The 23331-nt window shown below is 40.8% G+C and overlaps 1 protein-coding gene across 1 annotated transcript; it reads left to right on the forward strand.

The window, feature by feature from the left end:
• Nucleotides 1-22166, forward strand: atp5mc1 (ATP synthase membrane subunit c locus 1). The gene is made up of 5 exons (XM_034189436.1): nt 1-136; nt 5855-5902; nt 8671-8751; nt 13945-14123; nt 21802-22166. The coding sequence occupies exons 2-5, from the start codon at nt 5864-5866 to the stop codon at nt 21914-21916; spliced, it is 414 nt and encodes a 137-aa protein (XP_034045327.1). The 5' UTR covers nt 1-136; nt 5855-5863; the 3' UTR covers nt 21917-22166.
• Nucleotides 22167-23331: the final 1165 nt, after the last annotated feature.

Below are 23331 nucleotides of genomic sequence, written 5' to 3' on the forward strand. Positions count from 1 at the left end.
TTTGACCAATGAGCGTTGAGGACGTAGCAGCGGCGTTATAAAGGCCAAGGTGACAACACGTCGCTGCTTCCTTCATTGATTGCTGTTGGAAACAAGAACAGCTAATTCCGGATCTTCAAATACCCAAAAAAATCCGGTAACTTAATTCAATTTAAGTTTAGATAAGCCGTACTCGTTATTTTCTAAACTCGGCTCGCTGCGCTGCTGTGTTTATTTTGCGCGTCAAAGCTAAATCCGTTGCATTTGTTCAAACGCTACTAGCTTCCTGTGCTAACACTTAGCTTGCTAGCTGTAGGCCGGTGCCTTGTTTCCATTAGTTGGTTCTCGAGGCAACCGACGCTTGTCTTTTAATTATATTGTTGCGGCACATAGTGGAGGCGTAAGAAGTAGAGTTTGGAGCGGTTGTTGCCGCACACCGGGTCCGTTTGGCCGGGAGAAGCTGGTGTCCAGGGTCGGGGTCCGCCCCGGGCCTGCAGGTCTGTGCTCCGCTGTGAGGAGAAGAACTCTGTCAGACACTCCCAGACTCCCTGCGACTCCCAACAGTTCCTCACCACAGCACAGTTCGGGTTGAATCAGCTGGTCCTCCTAAGAGGACAGCTCGTCTTCAGGACCCGGTTGAGTTTTTGACCTTCAGATCTAGATACTGGCTAGCTTAGCATGGTTTAGTCCCAGTACTGCTTAACTGACCCTAAACCAGTTCAGACCAACCAGTTAAAGATGATATCAGATGCACAAATGGTTCAAGTCCATACACTTGAGTAAGGACTGATAAGAATAGTTTTTTAAAGTAATTAAAAATATCAACTAAAATAGTGATGTTGCTTGAATAGTTAACGTGTAGTCTAAGTAAGGTTACAGAAATATAGAATTTTACTCTGACTAAACAACCCCACAGGTGGATAAATAATTCTTTATTGTAGAGTTTTGAGTCTCGTCATTGATTTGCAACACAATCTGTTAATTTCACTGTTAAAATCTGCAGAATAATCACAATTGAATTTATTGGCAAGTAAGCTCTCGCATACAAGGAATTTGATTTGGTGTCATTGGTGCATAAACAACAATGAAAAGAAAACAGGCAAAATTATGTTCATTGTTGAATATAACACAGTAGAATGGGGCAATGCAAAGGCATGTGATTGGTGTGCAGATGTACAGTGGGGGTGGGGAAGGCAGGGTTAATGGCAGTCTCTGGCATTATTAAGCCTTGGTCCCACTGAATAATGGATGAAGGAGCCTTGCATGGGTGTGTCACGATTATTTGAAGAATGACCCACGTTTGGATCTCACATATCCACTATGAAGGTGCCACTATGTGCCTCTGTACCCCGCATGTGCCATGTAGCAGCCTCTAGTGAGTCACGACTGACCTGTCATTACAGCCTCGAATGGCTCACATCAGCCACACTAAGCCACGTAGTGCCATGATAACGCCATGTTGGTGCACGTGTAGGCATGAGTTTGGTCCAAACCTCCAGCCCTCCCACACCTGGTTCCTTCAAAGTGTGGGTTTTCAATTCAGATTCACAGCAGCATTTAAAGATATCCCTTCTTTTTTTTTCTTTTTTGTAAACGCAGTCCAAAAATAGACACTCCAGCACAGTTCAGCAGTTGTGCGCTGTGCGCCAGGCTGCTGTCCACCTGTAATGCACCAGACCAGCTAGACCCAAACCACGGGTTCCTGGAAAGCTGCCTCTGTGCTCCTCATTGGCTCCGCAGCTCTCTGGCTTTTCTTCTGAGGCTTTAAACACACAAAACTTTGTCCGTTTATTTCTTAAAAAATCGCTGTTTTGTGCGCGCGCTGCTGTTGTCCTTTCATGGACAGCCGCCTCTGTGCTCTTTCGAATTGGCTTCCTTTCCATCCGTGGCTTGCTGGCTTTATTTTTTCCCTGGCTTTAAAATCATTTTACGACGTGATTCCACTTTTAACTTTGTGTTCGTCCGTTTTTCTGCAAAAGCGCTCTTTTGCGCACGGTGCCGTTCTGCATACAGAATGAGGTGGCCGCTTTAATTATATACACCTGTGGTTCATTTTCTCTCTCTCTCTCTATCTATCTATATATATATCTATATATATCTATATATAATTTCTTCCACAGCTTACAAGTCACCATGATACAACTTTTAACTTTGTGTTACGTCTTCAAAATCTGTGTTTTGCCGCACAGCTTCTGCTCTTAGCTGCTCCGCTGGAGTTATCTTCCATGGCTTTAAACACACATCCACTTTCACGCAGTCACCCAAATTTTAACTTTGTGTTCGTCCAATATTGACTGAAAAATCACTCTTATGAGCTGGCGTTCTGCCTAAATGCTCGTTTGAAGAGTGATGATGAGTCAGTGCCTCAGTGCGCGCACACAGCGGAGCTCATGTGATCCATTAATTCCAGAAGTGATTAGAGGTGTTTTCAGCATCCAAGGTTTGACAGAAAGATTAATCCGCTACAAAATAATTATTTTATCTAGAGTCCAGCACACAGAGCAGGTGGAATTGTGTGCGCAAGAGGAGAGCCGCTCCAGAAATAGTCTCTGAGGTCCTGCCTCAGTGCGCACACACAGCGGAGGTCATGTGATCCATTAACAAGATATTAAATCAACATACTTTTACATACAACAGATATCAGCATACAGATGTACTTTTACAGCTAGGAACTGTTTTATCAAGCTATAAAAACATTCAAAATAGTTACCATAAGCTGTTCAAAATACATTCCACATGGAGCAGGAAAGAGGAAAAAAAGCATCCAGATGAAACAGTTCTGTGATTCCAGAAGTGATTAAAGGTGTTTTCAGCATCCAAGGTTTGACAGAAAATGATTAATCCACTACAAAATAATTATTTTAGAGTCCAGCACACAGAGCAGGTGGAATTGTGTGCGCAAGAGGAGAGCCAATTCAAAAATAGCCTCTCAGGTCCTGCAAAGGTGCCAGGTGCACGGATAATGGGCTTTTAGCAGACTCGTAAGCACAACGCAAATGCCTCTAAGCCCTCACAGTAACTCGTACACAAACTGCGCCACACTGTTTTTGCTAAATTTTGAACTTCTTGAAATTAGTGCCACGCTCAGAGAGGAGCCTCGTTAACTGAAGATAATGCCTCTAAGAGCCACTCAGAGCCATGAAACTCTCACGATAGTTGAAGAAACCCTCTCGTAGCAAAGAAAACATGCTGCGTGGCTCCTTCTTCATCCTTCATTATTTGGTGGAACCCAGGCTTTAGTCTAGGTGCAGATGGAAAGAAACTGCTTTTGTCTTGTTTTTAGAGGGATCGGCCACAGCCTTCCTTGCCTGCCTCAGGGCCCTGGAGGTGTACAGTTCCAGTAGGGATGTCAGACTGCAGTTGATCATCTTCTCTGCTGTGTGGGTGATACGCTGCAGTCTGCTCCTGTCCTTAATAGTGACAGCAGTGTACCAGATGGTGTTGGAGGAGATGAACTCAATGATGGCATTGCAGAAGTTCAATCGTTGTTTTTGGCAGGTTGAACTTCCTCAGCTGCTGCAGAAAGTACATCCTTTATTGCGCTAGCTTGAAGAGAGAGCTGACGTTCAGCTCCTGCTTGAGGTCTTGCTTGATGACGATCCCCATGTAGCGGAAGGACTCCAGTGGCAATTGGGGAGTCACACAGGCACACAGGGCGATGGGGTTGGCTAGGACTGGGTACTTTCTGAAGTTGATCCTTTTTATTAACTTAATTTCCTGTACCACCTTATTTCATTTCAGGGTCCGAGGTGTGTGGGTGGTAGGACCCTGTAGCAGTGGTCACTGGGCCTATAGAGGTGGGGTACATATTAGTCTGGTGTAGTCATGTTAAAAGATAATTTCATGACTCAAAAGCTACCTGGTGAAACCTTTAGGGCATGTCTTTCACAGATTCAGTTTGAGGTGCCCAAAGGTACAAGAGTCTTATCCCAAAACATGAATTCTGCATATGGGTGATTCTTAGACTACGGGCACTTATGTCCTTTGATCATATTGTATGAAAAACAGAAAAAAGGGGAAATTTCACATTTTTATAGTTATCTTTACAATGAAAGTGTGTTAAGAAATTTGTTCTAGTAGTCTATGATGACTTTTTCACCTTTTTTCAGCATCATTATATGCAAATATTGCCGTTTTGTGCTTGTCCCACACCCAGACTTTTGATCTTCAATGATAAAAATGAATGGTAAAGAAATGTTTTTTGTAATGTTTTAAAATATCTCTGAATAAAATATCAGTAAAATAATCAAAACATAATTGGGGTATTCAATGTCATATAACTGTTGTGATTTTTTTAAACAAAATGTAGTTGTCCCACACTATTGCCGTAATTTCCACCACAACACTGCAATGTCCCTAAACAGTTTGTATGAAAGATTGTTTGGGTAGTTTCTATGGAGATAAACAGTGACATCAGAGCACATGTATATAGCGCCAAATCACAACAAAGTTGCCCCAAGGCGCTTTATATTGTAAGGCAATGGTGTGGTGGAAATTACATTTACAAGGCCAATAGTGCCCGTAGTTAAAGAATCACCCATATACGTGTGAGAAGAACCGAGTGACAAACACTTGTGTACACTTGTGTAAACACTTGTGCAGGAAGAATTTCAAGCCCCTTATGCCACATTGACACTCGCACAAATTTGATCCCTGCACTGGCACGCAATCTTGCAGGCCAGTGAGTAAACACATCATGAACTGTGCACAGCTGCCACTTCTGTGAACTAGTGGTGAATATTGTGCAACCTATTCAAAAACATTGCGTGTAAATGCGCACATGGCATTTGACCCTGAAATTAGATTATCATAAGATGTTACCTCTATAATAAACATAATTTACAGTTTCATTATCTAACTTATTAGAAGGAATGAAAATGCAACTTGTTTACCAATCATTACTAAAATAATTACCTTTGAGACAAGATTCCAAATGCATTTTCCACCACACGATGAGTGCGAGGCGACCTGTAGCTGTAGATAAATTCTCTGATTCTGGGAGCGATGAGAGAATGGTTTCATCAGCCGAGTTTTGAGAGCAAATGTGTCATCAGCTATGAAATGGTTATTTTATATAGTGTGGCGTCAAGCGGGACAAAGTGGGATGCATTGATGTGACAAATTGCATGGTAGTGCGGGAATCAAATTCATAAGATTCTCTGTGAAGGAGTTTGCTTTGCTCCCATGTCAGTACATGAAGGCTATAAAATTACAGAATGGACTGTTGAACAACTGAAACAGCCACTTCAACATTATATCCCCAAGATTAAAATAAAATTTCATGTGAACAGGCTTCTTTTGTTTTTTGAAGAGAATGACTTCTCAGGAATATTGATACATATTTGCTGCTTGCATCAGCTAAACATTTCTGACACTTAGCTGCTGAGCTGTGGCTCCTGATCTAAGCCCAAAAATTCCAACCCCTAGTTTTGAGGGTAAACTGCATTTTTGTATCTTTAGATTGGCTGTAATCTTCACAGTATGGCACAGTTGTGTAAACACGTTTGATATGCAGTTGTGTGTAATGTAATTTGGTCCTCTCAGTATTTGTCAAACAGCAATGAACAACAAAGCAGTCACACAATTCCACAGGTAGTGAGGTCTTGTTTGCCTTCAGTCACCTAAATTTCTGATCGTGAAGCAAGTCGTGATATAGAACATCATAGAAAGAGTTGGTTACTCAGTTGCAGTTACTTGTAGTTGCTCGACACACTTCTGAGCTTTAAGTCACTACCTGTAGGTCTGACCAGTGTTGGTGCAGTAATAAGTCCTATAAATAAATGGCAAGCCAAGGAGTTTAGTTTGTATAGGCTGTTTCCTCTGTACTCATGACTTTATTTTTTTTTTTAACTTCTCTCTCTTGTCCCCCCATTAGGTTCCAACCATGTATGCCTGCGCCAAGTTTGTAACTTCGCCTGCTGTGGTAGGTTAAAGGGCATATCGCACTCCAGTCAACACTATCGTCAAAAAAAGTATGTACCAGATTAAAAATCATTACTTCCACTCCATCTTGTGCGGCACTGATAAAGCCGATGAAAGTAAAAGCCAGAGTGCATCTGAAAAATGCACAAATGATTGACAGCTATATTGATCCATAATCATGACGTAGCATGAGGTGCTGACTATTAGCTGCCTGAAGGTCACTCCAGTTATTATCATTTGCTCTGCCGCAAAGCAAGCTTTAAAGCAGTGGTTCAGAGAACGCAACTTCAAATTTGAAGCAAGGATCGGAGCTTTGGTGTCAGACTGACATCACTAGTGAACGCCTTGCATGGCAGCACCATGACATCAGTGTGAATGTGAGGCATAATTGTAAAGCGCTTTGAGTGTCTGATGCAGATGGAAAAGCGCTATATAAATGCAGTCCATTTACCAGTTATGAACCCCAGACCGAGGAAGATGATTGTCATCTTGTCTGTTCCATTCTCTAATAACAACTGCATCAACAGTTGTTGTCTTCTCACCAAGCTGCTTGCCTGTTGTCCTGTGGTCCTTCCCAGCCTTGTGCAGGTCTACAATTTTGTCCCTGGTGCCCTTAGACAGCTTTTTGGTCCTGGCCATGGTGGATAGGTTGGCGTGTGTTTGAGTGTGTGAACAGGTGTCTTTTATACAGGTAACGAGTTCAAATGGGTTCATTTAATACAGGTAGAGTACAGAATTGGAGGGCTTCTTAAAGAAAAACTAACGGGTCTGTGAGAGCCAGAATTCTTGGTTGGTAGGGGATCAAATACTTATTTCATGCAATAAAATGCAAATTATTTAAAAATCTTATGTGACTTTCTGACTCTTTTGATATTCAGTCTCTCACAGTTAAAAATGAGACATCTCCATTCTTTGTAGGTGGGAAAACTTGCAAACATGAGTGGATCAAATACTTACTTTCCTCATTGTATGTGTCACTGCCTCATTGAGGCATTTGATGTTTTTCTGAATACTCACAAGTTCCAAAAACACTGAATAATAATATATTGTGACAGCACTGTCACTGATTTCACTCTTGCTGTCCTGCTTATAAACAATCTTGAGATATTTTAAATCCACAGTGAGCAGGACATGTCTTTCAAAACTAGTCAAACTTCAACGTTAGAATTGCATCCCTATCGCAAGGCTTTCTCAGATCAGACAGGATGCATAATCGCTCTGTTTTCTAGTCTTACTCCAGAATCACAGTTGGTCACCACCTGAAAATATCCAGAGGGAGGCATCTGTGCACAACCCTTCAGTATGTCTGAACTACCTCATTGAATTCTTCAAAATGGAAAGAGGCTCTGCTGAGCTTCTTCTAGACTTTCAAACTTCTCACACTGTAGGGATGAATCAAACCACCCCATATAGGATATTGTGTGGTCGTATTTGAGCGTTAAAATGTAGATGAATAGACACACACACAGTCTGACTGTGCTGTTATAACTTTTTGGAGCAAAGCCTGCATTTTTAGTTTTTACATCAGTGCTGCTGTAAGTAAACCACATCATTGAAGCACACATTCACATGATGCGCTACTGTTCACATGTACAGGTCTTTCACCACTTCTGCATCTAGTACCATAAAACATGGAAGAGGTTCAGAATACAAATGTCACCCTTTCAGTTTTGAATATCATGTTATCGCTCATGGACATCACATAAGAGGCATTAATGTGAGAGGTGGGCTTGCGATCCTCCAGTTTGATTCTGTCAGACGAGCGACTCACTAATGTGCCCTTGAGCAAGGTCCTTAATTCCCAACTTTTGTATGTGTGGCTTTGTCGCTCCTACGACCGTGAGGCAGTCTGTCTGTGGACAATTTTAAGTCAAGACTCAAAACCTATTTTTATTCTTTCGTATGGATAGTTTTTATTTTTTTCTTATACTTGTTTTTATTTATGTATTTTAATTTTTATTAATTTTTAATAATTTATTCAATTTTATGTTGACTTGTTTTATGTAAGGCGCCTTGAGACGGCTTTTGCTGTGATTTGGCGCATTATAAGCTAATTGAATTAAATTTTGTTGTGAAAGCATGTTAAGTGTGTGCTTTGAATGGGAGAAAGGTGCCACAGAAATGTGATTTATTACTGTAATGGCTTTTTTCTTTCTTGTTTGCTGAAATTTACGATGGCGCTTTAGGGCTTTTTGTTTGTTTGTTTTTTTTTGTTGTTTTTTTTTTTTAAAAGACCTTGAGGATAGAGTTGTAATGTTACGAGAAAAAAGTTGTATTTATACGAGAAGCGATAACTAACTGCCAGTTCCGGCCATCTCCTCCATGAAAGAGGTGATTTCAGGAGCTGCTAATCGCCGGAACTGCATGCGAAGTTTGTGTGGTTCCTCCTCCAGACTGCACACATTTCACACAAGTTCTGATACTAATAATAATGTGGTGCAGATTGGCCAAAAGATGGAACTATTTCCTTATTTGTAAAACAAATACTGAAGTACAACTTAACATAGCGCTCCACAGGTATCATTTTTAGATGCAGAATTTTTCTCTCAAAATTGCATCATAATTCTCGTAATATTACAAGTTTATTCTCGAAGTCTTAAAAAAAAACAAACCTTAATCTGGCCCTAAAACGCGGTCATAGAAATTCATCTATTTCTTTGTATTGTGTGGTTAAAGCTGGTTACGGTAAAACTATCCACCCTCACTTCCCATTATCATTGAGATGTGTATTTATTTAATAAATTACTGGATGTTTGTGCTTGGTTTTAGATGCGTGGGGGGTCCAGAGTCCTCACCCGGCCAATCTCCGTCTCTCTGTTCAACAGACCTGAAGCTACAGTGGAGCAGCAGGTGAATTTTTGTTTTTAATGTCTAATGATCAGATTTCACAAACTGTACTGTGACCGAGTTGTCTTCATCTGGGTTCCCAACGTGTGCATGTGTGACAGCACTTTAGTGGCAAGAACATGAGGTTTGGCTCAGTGATTGAAGAAAGTTAATGACTGTATTTCAGTCTGTCACTTTTTAAAAAAATGTATTTGGGTGATTCTTAGACTACGGGCACTTATGTCCTTTGATCATATTGTATGAAAAACAGAAAAAAGGGGAAATTTCACACTTCATAGTTATCTTTACAATGAAAGTGTGTTAAATTTGTTCTAGTAGTCTATGATGACTTTCACCTTTTTTCAGCATCATTATATGCAAATATTGCCATTTTGTGCTTGTCCCACACCCAGACTTTTGATCTTCAATGATGAAAATGAATGGTAAACGTTTTTTTCTAATGTCTTAAAATATCAGTAAAATAATAAACATAATTGGGGTATTCAATGTCATACAACTGTTGTGATTTTTTTTTTTTAAAACAAAATGTAGTTGTCCCACACTATTGCCGTAATTTCCACCACAACACCAATGTCCCTTTAAACAGTTTGTATGAAAGATTGTTTGGGTAGTTTCTATGGAGATAAACAGTGACATCAGAGCACATGTATATAGCGCCAAATTACAAACAGTTGCCCCATGGCGCTTTATATTGTAAGGCAATGGTGTGGTGGAAATTACATTTACAAGGCCAGTAGTGTCCGTAGTTAAAGAATCACCCATTTACTAGTTTGAGAAGTCCTGTGACTTATAATCCAGTGCAGCTTGTATAAGATACTTACCGGCCACTTTATTCGGTAAGTCTGTTAAATTGTTAAACAGAAATGGCTAATTGGGCAATCACATGGCAGCAACTCAAAGCATGTAGGCATCTAGATGTGATGAAGATGACTTGCTGAAGTTCAAACTGAGCATCAACATGGGGAAGAAAGGGGATTTGAGTGACTTTGAACATGGCATGGTTGTTTGTGCCCGATGGGCTGGTCGGAGTATTTCAGAAACTGCTGATCTACTGGGATTTTCATGCACAACAATCTCTGGGGTTCACAAAGACTGGTCCAGAAATTAGACATCAGTGAGCGGCAGTTCTGTGGACAAAAATGCTTTGTTGTTGTCAGAGGAGGAAGGGCAGACTAGTTGAATGGGCATCTGCATGATGCCATCATATCAGTATGGACCAACAACTCTAAACCTTGGTGAATCTATGCCACAAAGAATTAAGGCAGTTCTGAAGGCAAAAGGGGTCCAACCCGGTACTAGCAAGGTGTACCTAATAAAGTGGCAGGTGAGTGTAACTACTCCATACATTTTCATTACAATGAAAACAAAATTAAACACCTTTCTTGGTTTAAATAAGAGGTAGAGGGGTTAAGTTACTTTCAGCATCCATTTTAAAACGGGTCACAATTAAAATGTTAAGAATGATCATGATGTTCTCACTATCTTAAGGTTTTCCTCATATTTTTGGTGATCATCAGGCTCCACAGATAAAATATAATTACCAGACATGTTCATTTCAAGCAAATAGAAATGTTTTTACCAACAGTCATTCTTCCATTCGAGAACTTCAGCAGTACCGAACAGTTAGACTAATACGAGGTCTGTTAGAAAACTATCCGACCTTTTTATTTTTTGCAAAAAACATATGGATTTGAATTGCGTGTGATTGCATCAGCCAAGCTTGAACCTTCGTGCGCATGCGTGAGTTTTTTCACACCTGTCGGTTGCGTCATTCGCCTGTGAGCAGGCTTTGTGTGAGCAGTGGTCGACCCCTCTTGTCGAATTTTTATTGCAAATAAAATGTCTGAACAATTTGGAGCTTTGCTGCATCAAATTTTTCCAGAAACTGAGAGACCTCCAGGTGGACACCATTCGGAAAATTCAGATGGCTTTCAGGGACGATTTTATGGGGATTACACAGATTAAGGAGTGCTCCAGCCGGTTTAAAGACCACCCACAGCTACTGAGAGTGCGGCGCGCTCCGAGCGCCGATTGACAGGCTGAAACAACCAGATCATTTCCAGAGTGAAGGCTTTGTTGATCCAGGACGTCGTCTGACTTCCACAAAAATGGCAGACGTGGACATCAGCACTTTTTCGGCACATTCCATTGTTACAGGAGGTTTTTTTTTTTTTTTTTTTTTTTTTTTTTTATGGAAAGAGAAGCGGAGGGATGCGCCATGGAGCCGCTCATGGCGCGGGACAAAAGCACCTCTGTGTTGGTCTCACAGGACAGCTTTCAGACGGCTTCCGGTGGCTTTTCAATCGTGTGACTATCTGAGAAATTGTGCATGAGCTGGACATGCCAGAACATGTCCTGGGAGGCTTCTTCACGGTGTTGCTTTGCGCCATGCGGCTCCATCCCGACGCGCGGAATTCCTCTCTCAATGTGCCGAAAAAGTGCTGATGTCCATGTCTTCCGCAATTTCTGTGGTAGTCGGACGACGTCCCGGATCAACACAGCGTTCAGTTTGGAAATGAATGGCACACTCCACTGTTACAGGAGTTTTTGTCATGGAAAGAGGAGCGGAGAAATCCGCACGTCGGGACGGAGCCGCATGGCGCAAAGCAACGCCATGATGCTTCACAGGACATGTTCTGGCATGTCCAGGCTCATCCACAATTTCTCGGTTAGTCACACGACTGAAAACCCACCGGAAGCCGTCTGAAAGCCATCTCTAAGCCGTCCTGTGAGACCAACACGGAGGTGGTTTTGTCCCGCGCCATGAGCGACTCCGTGGCGCATCCCTCCGCTTCTTTCCATGGAAAAAAAACTCCTGTAACAGTGGAATGTGCCGAAAAAGTGCTGATGTCCACGTCTTCTGCCATTTTTGTGTAAGTCAGACAACGTTCAACAAAGCCTTCATGTTGGAAATGATCTGGTTGTTTCAGCCTGTCGATCGGAGCGCGGTGCACTCTCAGCAGCTGTGGGTGGTCTTTAAACCGGCTGGAGCACTCCTTAATCTGTGTAATCCCCATAAAATCACCCCTGAAAGCCATCTGAATTTTCCGAATGGTGTCCACCTGGAGGTCTCTCACAGTTTCTGGAAAATTTGATGCAGCAAAGCTCCAAATCATTCAGACATTTTATTCGCAATAAAACTCTGACGAGAGGGGTGGACCACTGCTCACACAGTCTGCTCACAGGCGAATGACGCAACCGACAGGCGTGAAAAAACTCACGCATGCGCACAAAGGTTCAAGCTTGGCTGATGCAATCACACGTGATTCAAATCTATATGGTTTTTGCAAAAAATAAAAAGGTCGAATAGTTTTCTAACAGACCTCGTATATTAACAGGCATTTTCTAAATAAGTGACGTGGACAAGGAAAACAAAACATTCTTGAAGAGGGAATATAACTTTTTCTTCTGTTTGGAAGAGCACTTATTTGGACTGTGAAGCAACAAGGAGAGCTCTTTAGTCATGCACAAAAACTGAACAAGAAGGTAGTTGAGTTTTTTTTATAAAAATTTACCACAAAAGTCTTAAAACGTTTAATTGCTTTGCATGTTTACTTAATGTGTGATCATCTGTTCAGTGGCATAAAGAAGCAGTTTACTTGCGTTTTGTGTCTGTTGTAGTATTAATTGGCTCATTAGCTGCGCTCCTTAATGCCGTGTGCCTTTTAAAAAATAATGCACAGATTAAATTAATTTAGCTTCTTGTTGCATGAAGTGGTAAATGTAACGTATGCTCCTGAAAATAGGGTAGATGGTCTGGTACAAACCTCCAAACCACATGCACATTAATGGCCCAGTCACACGGCACACGATGATTCCTGAACGAAGGGAAAAGTGGGAAAAAAAGTCAGTTTGTTGAGAAAAGGTGGACGAAAGAACTTTATCACCAAACAGTCTGCGAAGCAAGAGCGCAAAAGGGATGAAAGAGGAACTTAGCAAACCGAAGCTCACGATCTCACTGCTATAACGAAATGCGCCTGGAGCCACAGCTGGATTAGTGTGTGTCTGCATCTGTGTTCCAGGACTCGGCGCTTTGACGGAGCTCATAGCACCTGAGTCAAGGAGAAGCTGTGGAGATCTGTGTGCATGTCTGTGGACCACCTGCTGTGGTTCCTCGTCCAGAACAAAAGAGGGATCATCTCCATTATCATCAGAACCCTCACTGTCTGTCAACACGCTATGCGCTCCGTCTTGCTCCAATTTATAAAAAAAAAAAAAAAAAAAAGTGTGCTGTGGTCACTGCTGTTTCACTGTATTATGGTCTAAGCCATATATTATAACAGAAAACTGTCAAAAGGGAGAATAAATATAAGTGTTAAGGTGCTTGAATATATCAGAGCAGTAAATTAATCAGTGCATGTGAACGCATGCATTGACTCGTGCAGTTGTTCCACGAGCTGATCACTGATCCACAATGTGAATGCTGCCTTCCAAAAATATCATTTTGATTCATCTACCTGTTGCCACATGTACAGAAGGGCTGGATTGTCATTCCTACACTTTTATATTTAATAAAAAAATTGGCGCACGCAGGAGCTGCTGCTAATGCTGTATTCAAGTACCGTCGGAAATTACACAACTTTTTTGTTTCAAATTCAACATGTTTGTGGCAAAATAATTAATTATATCCACACAAGATTAATTCTGGCCTATAAATGGTGCCTGAGGCCATTGAAGCTGACCCCCCCCACCCCTCCCCCCCCCCCCACACACACACACAGATAAACAAAAATAAAAATCCAAGCAAACAGGCTGTTTGCCCTGTAATTTCCAACGGTGCATGAAACAGCAGCAGCCTCATCGCTCACAAACCGGCTTCTGCACTGTGGGAAAACATTCAGCTGCTCCAACAAAGTCAAATTAAACAAACGTTACAAAAACTAAAACAATTAAAAACTGCAACGACAGTAAAATGAAACAAATTGAGGATTTTGTTCCCCTTCAGTCAAATTTTTCAACAGTTTAAAAATCCTGACGAAGCACCAGCTGCAGGAACAAAGCTGCGCGAAGGTTAAACGATGCCTGCGAAAGTCAACGAAAGTCCAGATTTCTTGTTTCATCAGGAATTCGTTGCCCTTTAAGTGCCATGTGACTGGGCCATAAGCTACATGAAATCATGGTGTATGCTTATATGGTATGTTTTTGGCTCATGCAGCACAGGAGTTTATGCTCACCCCCCCCCCTTTTTTTTTACAGGCTCTGTTACCAGTTAGTCAATCTGCAGTTCTGACCAGATCCTTCCAGACTAGTGCTGTGTCGCGGGACATCGACACTGCTGCTAAGTTCATTGGTGCTGGTGCTGCTACAGTCGGCGTGGCTGGTTCAGGAGCTGGAATCGGTACAGTGTTTGGAAGCCTCATCATTGGCTATGCCAGGTATGGTTTTTAAACACAAACCATATGTGGGGTTGTGTGTCGTGTTAATTCAGTCAGACAAGACAAAATGTATTTGTTAATGGCGGCACCTCCTGCGCATTCAAAATGTTAAAATATCATTTGTTTTTTTCAAAGTAACGTCCGTGTTTTGTTTTTCCATCTGCAGAACAGGGTTAGGGGTCATCCTGCCGTGTATTTGAACATAGATAACTTATATTTGTCTTCCAAACTAGAAACCTAAAAGCCAAACTTTGTCTAATAACTGCACATTTCAGAAGATAACACTAATTACATTACACGTCATGCTGCTACTCAAATGTCCTGCAGAGTGAATTCATCCAACGTCGATGTCAAACATTTTAATGAAGAGTTTACATTTATACTCTGTTGTCTGATCAGCTCTCTGAGGCTCAGATTAAAGGTCCTGTGTAGATTTTTGAACACTCCAGTTTTAACATGTCTATATAATGAATGACATAAAATTAAAAATGAAGTGTGCATCATATTTAAATTAAATTGGCTTGAGTTGTAGCTCTTACAGTAGATAAAAACATTACAAATCAACTTTATTTTTATTCTGATTTGCTTTAACAAATTTCCTACATCCAACAAATGTTTCATTTCAAAAAACCTGCACCCCTACAGCGCTGAGAAGTTACAAGAAAACTGTTGAATTATATCTGACAGGAACCCCTGCAGATGTAAAATAATTGGGGGTTGGGGGGGGCAAACCTTCAATAATCCAACAAGTGTATTTTGTCAGGCAATATTTATTTCAGATATGTGACAAAATCTTTTTTTTTCTATCAAAGACTGTATTGACTGAAATGAGACTAAAAGGCATTCAGTTGTCTTCTGACTAAAATTAAGACTTTTAGCCAACTAAAACATGAAATAAAAATGTAAATGACTAAATATGACTAAAACTAAAGGGCATTTGACAAAAGCCTAATGGCCCAGTCACACGGCCCTTAACGAAGGGCAACGAAGCCCTAACAAAAGAAATCTGGACTTTCGTTGACATCACGTTTAACCTTCACTCAGATTTGTTCCTGCAGGTTGCGCTTCGTCAGGATTTTTAAAATGAAAACTTTGAACAAAGGACAATGAGAACCTCAGTTCGTCTGTATTTCATTTTGCTGTTCTTGACGTTTTTTTAATCGTTTGCTTAGTTTTTGTAATGTTAGCGTTTAGTTTGACCAGCTGAATGTTTTCACAGTGCGGAAGCCGTTTGTGAGCGCTACCGCTGCCGCTGTGTTCATGTACTGTCTGAAATTGCAGTCTGGGTGGGGGATCAGCTCCAATGGGCTCAGGCACCTTATATAGGCCAGAATTAATCTTTTGTGTGGCTACAGTAAATTATTTTGCCATAAGCAACTGCTGAATTTGAAACAACAATTTGTGTAATTTCCAACGGTACTTCAACGCAGCAGCTATTTTTTTAATTTTTTTTTATTAAATATGACAATGAGTGTAGGAACGACAATCAAGCCCTTATGTACATGTGGCAACAGGTAGATAATTCAAATGCTTATATAAAGAGCTGTTCTGGAAGGCAGAATTCACATTGTGGATCAGCTGCAGCTCGTGGAATAACCGCACATGGGGAGTCGATGCACGTTCACATGGACTGATCAATTTACTGCTCTGATATATTCAATCATCTTTACACTTATATATATTCTCCCTTTTGACTGTTTTGTTACAAATCAATATATATGACTTAGCAGTGACCACGGCAAACCAATGTGTTATATATATGTGTGTGTGTGTGTGTGTGTGTGTGTGTGTGTGTGTGTGTGTGTGTGTGTGTGTGTGTGTGTGTGTGTGTGTGTGTGTGTGTGTGTGTGTGTGTGTGTGTGTGTGTGTGTGTATAAAATACACACACAACCCCTGGCAAAAATTATGGAATCACCGGCCTCAGAGGTTGTTCATTCAGTTGTTTAATTTTGTAGAAAAAAGCAGATCACAGACATGACACAAAACTAAAGTCATTTCAAATGGCAACTTTCTGGCTTTAAGAAATCAAGAAAAAAAGATTGTGGCAGTCAGTAACGGTTACTTTTTTAGACCAAGCAGAGGAAAAAAATATGGAATCACTCAGTTCTGAGGAAAAAATTATGGAATCACCCTGTAAATTTTCATCCCCCAAATTAACACCTGCATCAAATCAGATCTGCTCATTGACATTGACCCTATGTCTTTTTTCAAGGAATGTTTTCACAGTTTTTGCTCTATGGCAAGATGCATTATCATCTTGAAAAATGATTTCATCATCCCCAAACATCCTTTCAATTGTCCAAAATATCAACATAAACTTTTATTGATGATGTAATGACAGCCATCTCCCCAGTGCCTTTACCTGACATGCAGCCCCATATCATCAATGACTGTGGAAATTTACATGTTCTCTTCAGGCAGTCATCTTTATAAATCTCATTGGAAAGGCACCAAACAAAAGTTCCAGCATCATCACCTTGCCCAATGCAGATTCGAGATTCATCACTGAATATGACTTTCATCCAGTCATCCACAGTCCACAATTGCTTTTCCTTAGCCCATTGTAAACTTTTTTTCTGTTTAGGTGTTAATGATGCCTTTCGTTTAGCTTTTCTGTATGTAAATCCCATTTCCTTTAGGCGGTTTCTTACAGTTCGGTCACAGACGTTGACTCCAGTTTCCTCCCATTCGTTCCTCATTTGTTTTGTTGTACATTTTTCGATTTTTGAGACATATTGCTTTAAGTTTTCTGTCTTGACGCTTTGATGTCTTCCTTGGTCTACCAGTATGTTTGCCTTTAACAAACCATGTTGTTTGTATTTGGTCCAGAATTTAGACACAGCTGACTGTGAACAACCAACATCTTTTGCAACATTGCGTGATGATTTACTCTTTTAAGAGTTTGATAATCCTCTCCTTTGTTTCAATTAACATCTCTCCTGTTGGAGCCATGATTCATGTCAGTCCACTTGGTGCAACAGCTCTCCAAAGTGTGTTCACTCCTTTTTAGATGCAGACTAATGAGCAGATCTGATATGATGCAGGTGTTAGTTTTGGGGATGAAAATTTACAGGGTGATTCCATAATTTTTTCCTCAGAATTGAGTGATTCCATATTTTTTTTTCCTCTGTTTGGTCTAAAAAAAGTAACCGTTACTGACTGCCACAATCTTTTTTTCTTGATTTCTTAGTGTTTCTTAAAGCCAGAAAGTTGCCATTTGAAATGACTTTAGTTTTGTGTCATGTCTGTGATCTGTTTTTTTTTTCTACAAAATTAAACAACTGAATGAACATCCTCCGAGGCCGGTGATTCCATAATTTTTGCCAGGGGTTGTATAATATATAATTGGAGCAAGACGGTGCACGCGACATGTCATCAGACACTCTGGATTCTGATGGAGATGATCCCTCTTTTGTTCTGGACGAGGAACCAGAGCAGGTGGACCTACCGACGTGCGCACAGATCTCCACAGCTTCTGACTGCAGTTTCTCCAGGACTCTGCGCTGGGATGGACCTCATAGCACCTGAGTTGCAGAGATGCAGACACACACTGCTCCAGCTGTGGCTCCAGGCGCATTTCGTTTAAAGCGTCGATCGTTAGCTTGGGTTTCATTTAGTTCCTCTTTCGTTCCTACCTTTTCTCAACGAATTGTAACTTTTTTTTTTTTTACTTTTTTGCTTTCGTTCTGGAATCATGTGCTGTGTGACTGGGCCCATGAGATTAAATTTGAAGAAAGACAGATGACAAAATTAACACTTCTGTGGGGGTTAGGGGGGTGTTATTATAATTTCAGGTATTTATTCTGTACAATTGATTTATAGACTGCTTATTTCAGGTTGTCATAGACCACTGATTCCCAATCCTGCTTCTCTGGAGCCAGAGTACTGGACATTTTCCATTTGTTCCTGATGTACTCAAAGCAGATCAGCTCAGTGTGTCCAGCCAACCAGCAGCTGGCTGAACAATGGAACACACCCATTTCTTCTTGGTATGTGCATTTGGAGAGGAGAGAAATTACGATTGCAAACTGCTGTTCCCAAGGACTCCGACTGGGGAAAAGCTTTAGATGATCCCAACAGCCTGTCAACAGACAACACTACTTTGTATGTGAGAGAGAGCTCAGGGAAACACATTAGTTGATTCATTGCTGATTTGAGTATTTTCTTAAAGAAGACCTGAAAGTTCAGCTACAATTTGCCAGAAGGTGTATCTAAGATGCAAGCCTAGATTTGATGTTTTGATGAGAAAAAATTTTTTTTAATGAACTTTTATAGACTTAAAGAGAAAAGACAGTGCTCGCTCTCAATTTTAGTGGAGCTTTATTGACATGGGAAACATGTTTACATTATCAAAGCAAGAGTAAACATTCCTCTCACTCGCTTTTAATTTTCCTGTTGAGCAAACTTGGAACTTTGAAGCCTTTCAACTGTTAAAAAATTTTTTTTTCTAAATGTATCATCGACACTCGCGCAACAAACTCTGGATTAATACTGAAGGATTTTAATGGAGTCCCCCCCCCCCCCCCTTCAGCTGACAGAATCTCTGTTCACTTTCATCCTCAGCTGCACACTGAGCTGGCATTTCACAGCCTCGGGATGCTGAAGTGGCTGACTTTTCAGCAACAATTCAGTTCATTTTTTGGAAAATCCGTGCTCAATGGACAGACAATTTGAACCGGAGAACCAGGCAGAAATTTGTAGTTACCTTTGACTCAAACAGCTTGGCTTTAGAAACCTCCCTCCTCACACTCAGCAGCAAACAAAGCAGAGATCCAGCAGCAGCAGTTGAGAGGTTTCAGTGTTTCCTCTCCGATATTGGAAAACATCGCATGTTGGATCAGTATTTGCCGATACTTCAATTACGTCTGTATCGGAAGCTGATACTGGATCAGATCAGTCACATCCTTATTCAGATCATTGTGCAAAGCAAAAACAAATGCATGGTGCTTCCACATCTGTCTAAAGAGAACTGGGGCCTCATGTACAAAGACTTGCATGGATTTCCTACTGAAACACGACGTACGCTAAAACGCAGAAACTGCCGTAAGCACAAATTTATCCAGATTTTTCAAAATGTGCGTACACATGGATCCAAGCACATCCCACTAAATATGAAATTGAGCACACATGCAGAAGTACCAAACTACTCCCTTTCCCCATCCCTTTTTAAATATGGAAATACATGTAAATAGGCCCAGGGAGTTGAGAATCCCCTGCTATCAGATCAGCCAACATGAACACAGAAAAGAGGTTATACAGAGCTACAGATGACTGGAAATGATGTGGAGACACGCAGGGGTAGTTTATTTGGTACCCTGTTAAACGGAATAAACATGAACCTGGAAAAATGTTAGTTTGCGTGTGTTAGGGTAACCCTAACCCTAATGCAATCAGCTCGGAGCAGAGCACACACTGAGTGTAGGATGTATGTCTAATGTATATTGCTGGGGTACACTTGTCTGGCTTAAGTCTTTTGTTAGACTGCAGCGAATCCAGGAGAATTTCTTGTATCTTTAATAAATCCACACCAGGCACAGTATACAGTTCACTCAGTGGTGGTGTTTACATTGGCTGAAGTGTCATGTCGTGCCATGTCATGTTGTGGTTTTCTATTTAAAAAAAATTATATATAATAAAATCAGTAAAGAATATTAATTGAATATATTGATTGCAAACAGTAAACATCATTTAATAACACTAAATTATGTATACAATCAAACCAATAAAATTGCAACATAAATACCAATATAACTCAAACTCTTAAGTACTGAAAATATTTTAAATGTAATTATAGGCAGCGACCACCAGAGTGCACTCAAGACTGCATAAGGGCGGCCATATCAGCATGAATAAGCAGTAAATGATGGAAAATACTTAAATCAGTTCCTACAAAGTCTACAGAACTTCTATCACATACAGTGAACTACTAAACACGGAGGCATGGTACAAAATAATACTTACATAGGCGTTTACACACAACATTGGCAAGGATTGTAAAGGAGCCACAGCATGCAGTCTTCTCTCACTTCTTCCATCTTGCACTAACGTGTATGGACTGCGCATGTCAAAGTGAGGCAGAGAGCAAGCAGTCACATGATGAGGCCAATTGGCAGGGAAATTTGCACACTGAGGTTAAAAGAAACGAGCCGACGGCGTGTGACATCCGCAAATTTACACGTGTTTAATGACAAATACTGAACACAGGGAGACAATCGGGGGCTTGTTAAGAAGCTCTGCAGCTATAGTTTCACAATCAAGAAAAAGAAAACATATAACATATTTGAATGTGCACATGCCTAAATTTGCCTGTGCTGGGTTTTGTTAGGAGCATTTACATGAATTAGCTATTTACTCACCAAGCAGCCACCCATCACGCACCGTGCCAGCCTCTAGCCTGTTCCCAATGCAGTTGCACATCACATGATTTGAAAACTGATGTAATGAAATTGTTTCCTAACAAAACCAAATTCATTTGATGGTGCTTTTTTTATAGCAATATGGGTGCAGTCAATAGCTCCGATTACATTACACTTGCTGCACATTGGACTTTAATGTTGGAATGTGTTGTACCTAGATGACATTCAGATGATTGCGTTCCACACAACTGGCATGGCTCGGCTCGGCTCATGGTTGACTGGCACACTCTTGAACAATCGGCCAGCTCCTTCTGGAATGCCCCTGTTACCAGGAAGACCAGTGTGGTCACTACCTGTGTGGGCACAGACAACCCCTGGCTCCTCCCCGTATTGTGCTCTGGGCTGGGCGCAACTCCAGTAATGGTGGCCTTGGTAATTGAAATCGGTTCATGAGCCAATTATCACTTGGAAGTAAATCTTGCATTCCCTGAATACACGCTCAACCTCAGATTGCACTACTTGCAAGGTCCTCTAACACTAACGCAGCCATTGTTCATGCCATTTTCCTCATCGCTTTACACATGCTGTTATATCCACGCATATAAATTGCAAACACGTGGGTGTGTCTCTGGTGTTAACATCACTGACTTGTTTTCACACTTAAGTTTCCCAGCATCATGTCAGCAGTGGAACACTAGCTGTAGAAACGTGTACATCAGCCAGGATTTTTGCGTGATGCAACGCACTTTTCCAGTCATTTCACTTTTGATACATCTGAACATTAGCGTGGAGACAGGCATACGCCGCGTTTTTGTGCATATGCAACCTTTGTACGTGAGGCCCCTGGAGTTTGGGGGAGGAGTGAATGAACGAGTGGTACATGTAGAATTGAAACTTCTATTTGGCCTGTCTATCTGTATATATCTCTACCTATGTCTCTATTTCTGCCTCTATGTACCTCTGTCTATCTATCTCTATCGTGTGTGTGTATATGTATGTGTATATATATCCCTTACTTTGGGAGGTCCTGGTACATATGGTGGTGCAACTTGTATAATGAAAAATGAATTATAATTGCTATTTATATAGGAATTTCCCAGGAATCAAAGCACTGAAGAAAAACTAATAAAAGAATAAATGCCAATAAAAAGTACACAACAGTCTCAAATTAAATGGCTGACAGCAAAAAGGTGGGACTTGTACTCTGGAAAATGTAGTAATTAAAGAACTGTTTCTGTGCAAATACTAAATAAATCTGTAGATATGTTGTATGATTTGAAAGTGAAATCTAATTAGCTCTTTGTGTCTGTCGCCCTCTGCAGGAACCCCTCCCTGAAACAGCAGCTGTTCTCCTATGCTATCCTGGGATTTGCTCTGTCTGAGGCTATGGGTCTGTTCTGTTTGATGGTGGCGTTCCTCATCCTGTTTGCCATGTAATCCTAGAAACGCATCTCTGTTTCCCCTCCTTCCCTTCCTTACTCCTTTCCATCCAGAGGGTGTTTCCAGAACAAGAACTGGGAGCAAGCTGACAGCCATTCCAATCACAGAAAGAGAATATTGAAAAAACACGGATTACGCAAGGCTGACAAAACCTCATACTAGCTTTTTATGTTAAACACATTTTTGTTTTGTTTTATGTAAAACCTCACTGGAGTTTAAATAATAAATAAAAGGTTGGATAATTAAAAAGACTGTCTGTCATAGTTTGTGAAATGACCTCTTACCTCTGGAATCCTGACCCAAGAAATGTATGTATCAAATGACACATCTGGCATTATAGGGTTAAATATGTCAGGGGATGAGCTGTTAAATTTCAACAGTTATACCAGTCTGCACGGCGTTACACATCCTTATGGGCCAGGTTTCCGGGTTCAGATGATGTGAAGTTTCCAAATATCAAATGTTTGTGTTTTTTATTAACCCTGAAATTTACTTAAGATTAGTTGCTTTATAGAATGTTTTTAAGTCTATCATCCAGAAACGCTTAAAATATTTTGAATTCACTGACTCTGGACTTTGACAGTAGTACTTTGACATCATCCCCTTGTTCTCTGCACTTCAGGTATCTGACTCTCTTCTGAATAAATTCACATAACAAATTGTCAGCCACTGGAGTAGTGGGTAGGAATTGAGCTTGTTTGTGCTTGCATATTTATATATATATATATAATCACATGAGTGGAAGATGTATACAAAATTTGATCATTTTGAATTAAGCATATTTAAATTCTCTGGCAGGCATGGACACTTAAAATGTTAAAAATCCACATCCTGCTAATTAAGCAGTGAAAGTCATGACTATTTAGGTCAAAGCCCAAGCAGGTTTTCAGTACCACTAAAATGGAATAAGCAACACCTAGAATCCAGCCTCAGGATACCATGACCTCAGGGTGCCAAAAATGGGAGAATAAGGAGGATTCTAGGGGCCTGTGATTGACAGTGGCCCAGAGAGGCCCCCAATACAATTATAATATGGGGGTGGCCCAGTAAGATTTCTTCTCATGGGGCCCAAAATCCCTGGTGGTGTCATGCATGACCTACACAAATGTATGGTGGCCATCCCAGTACCAGGTAGGGATCAACTTGTAAAAATGTCCCAATCATAAATATTAAAGTGTATAGTTTGGATTATCTGTGGCTGAGTGTTAAAGAATTGTGGGGTTAAAATTAAGAAAAATGGTAAAAAGGTCAGGTTCAGTTTGTACAGGGGTCAAAACTTGGGGTAAAAGTGATGTAAATTATTGGTTGTGCTAATGTGGACTTTAATGGTTGGAACCATCTATTGTGCTTGATTATAAGGGGTGTAGTATGTCATAGGATCCAATGTAAACTGACCTGGTCTGGCTTTTAAT

This window comes from Thalassophryne amazonica, chromosome 16 (genome assembly GCF_902500255.1).
Source record: "Thalassophryne amazonica chromosome 16, fThaAma1.1, whole genome shotgun sequence".
NCBI classification, from domain to species: Eukaryota; Metazoa; Chordata; class Actinopteri; order Batrachoidiformes; family Batrachoididae; genus Thalassophryne; species Thalassophryne amazonica.

Excerpts from the sequence above, each read along its gene's own strand:
- atp5mc1 (XM_034189436.1), top strand. The coding sequence starts at position 5,864 with ATGTATGCCTGCGCCAAGTTTGTAACTTCGCCTGCTGTG. Across the intron at positions 5,903-8,670 it reads TTGTAACTTCGCCTGCTGTG|ATGCGTGGGGGGTCCAGAGT; the intron begins GTAGGTTAAAGG and ends GCTTGGTTTTAG. Across the intron at positions 14,124-21,801 it reads CTCATCATTGGCTATGCCAG|GAACCCCTCCCTGAAACAGC; the intron begins GTATGGTTTTTA and ends CGCCCTCTGCAG.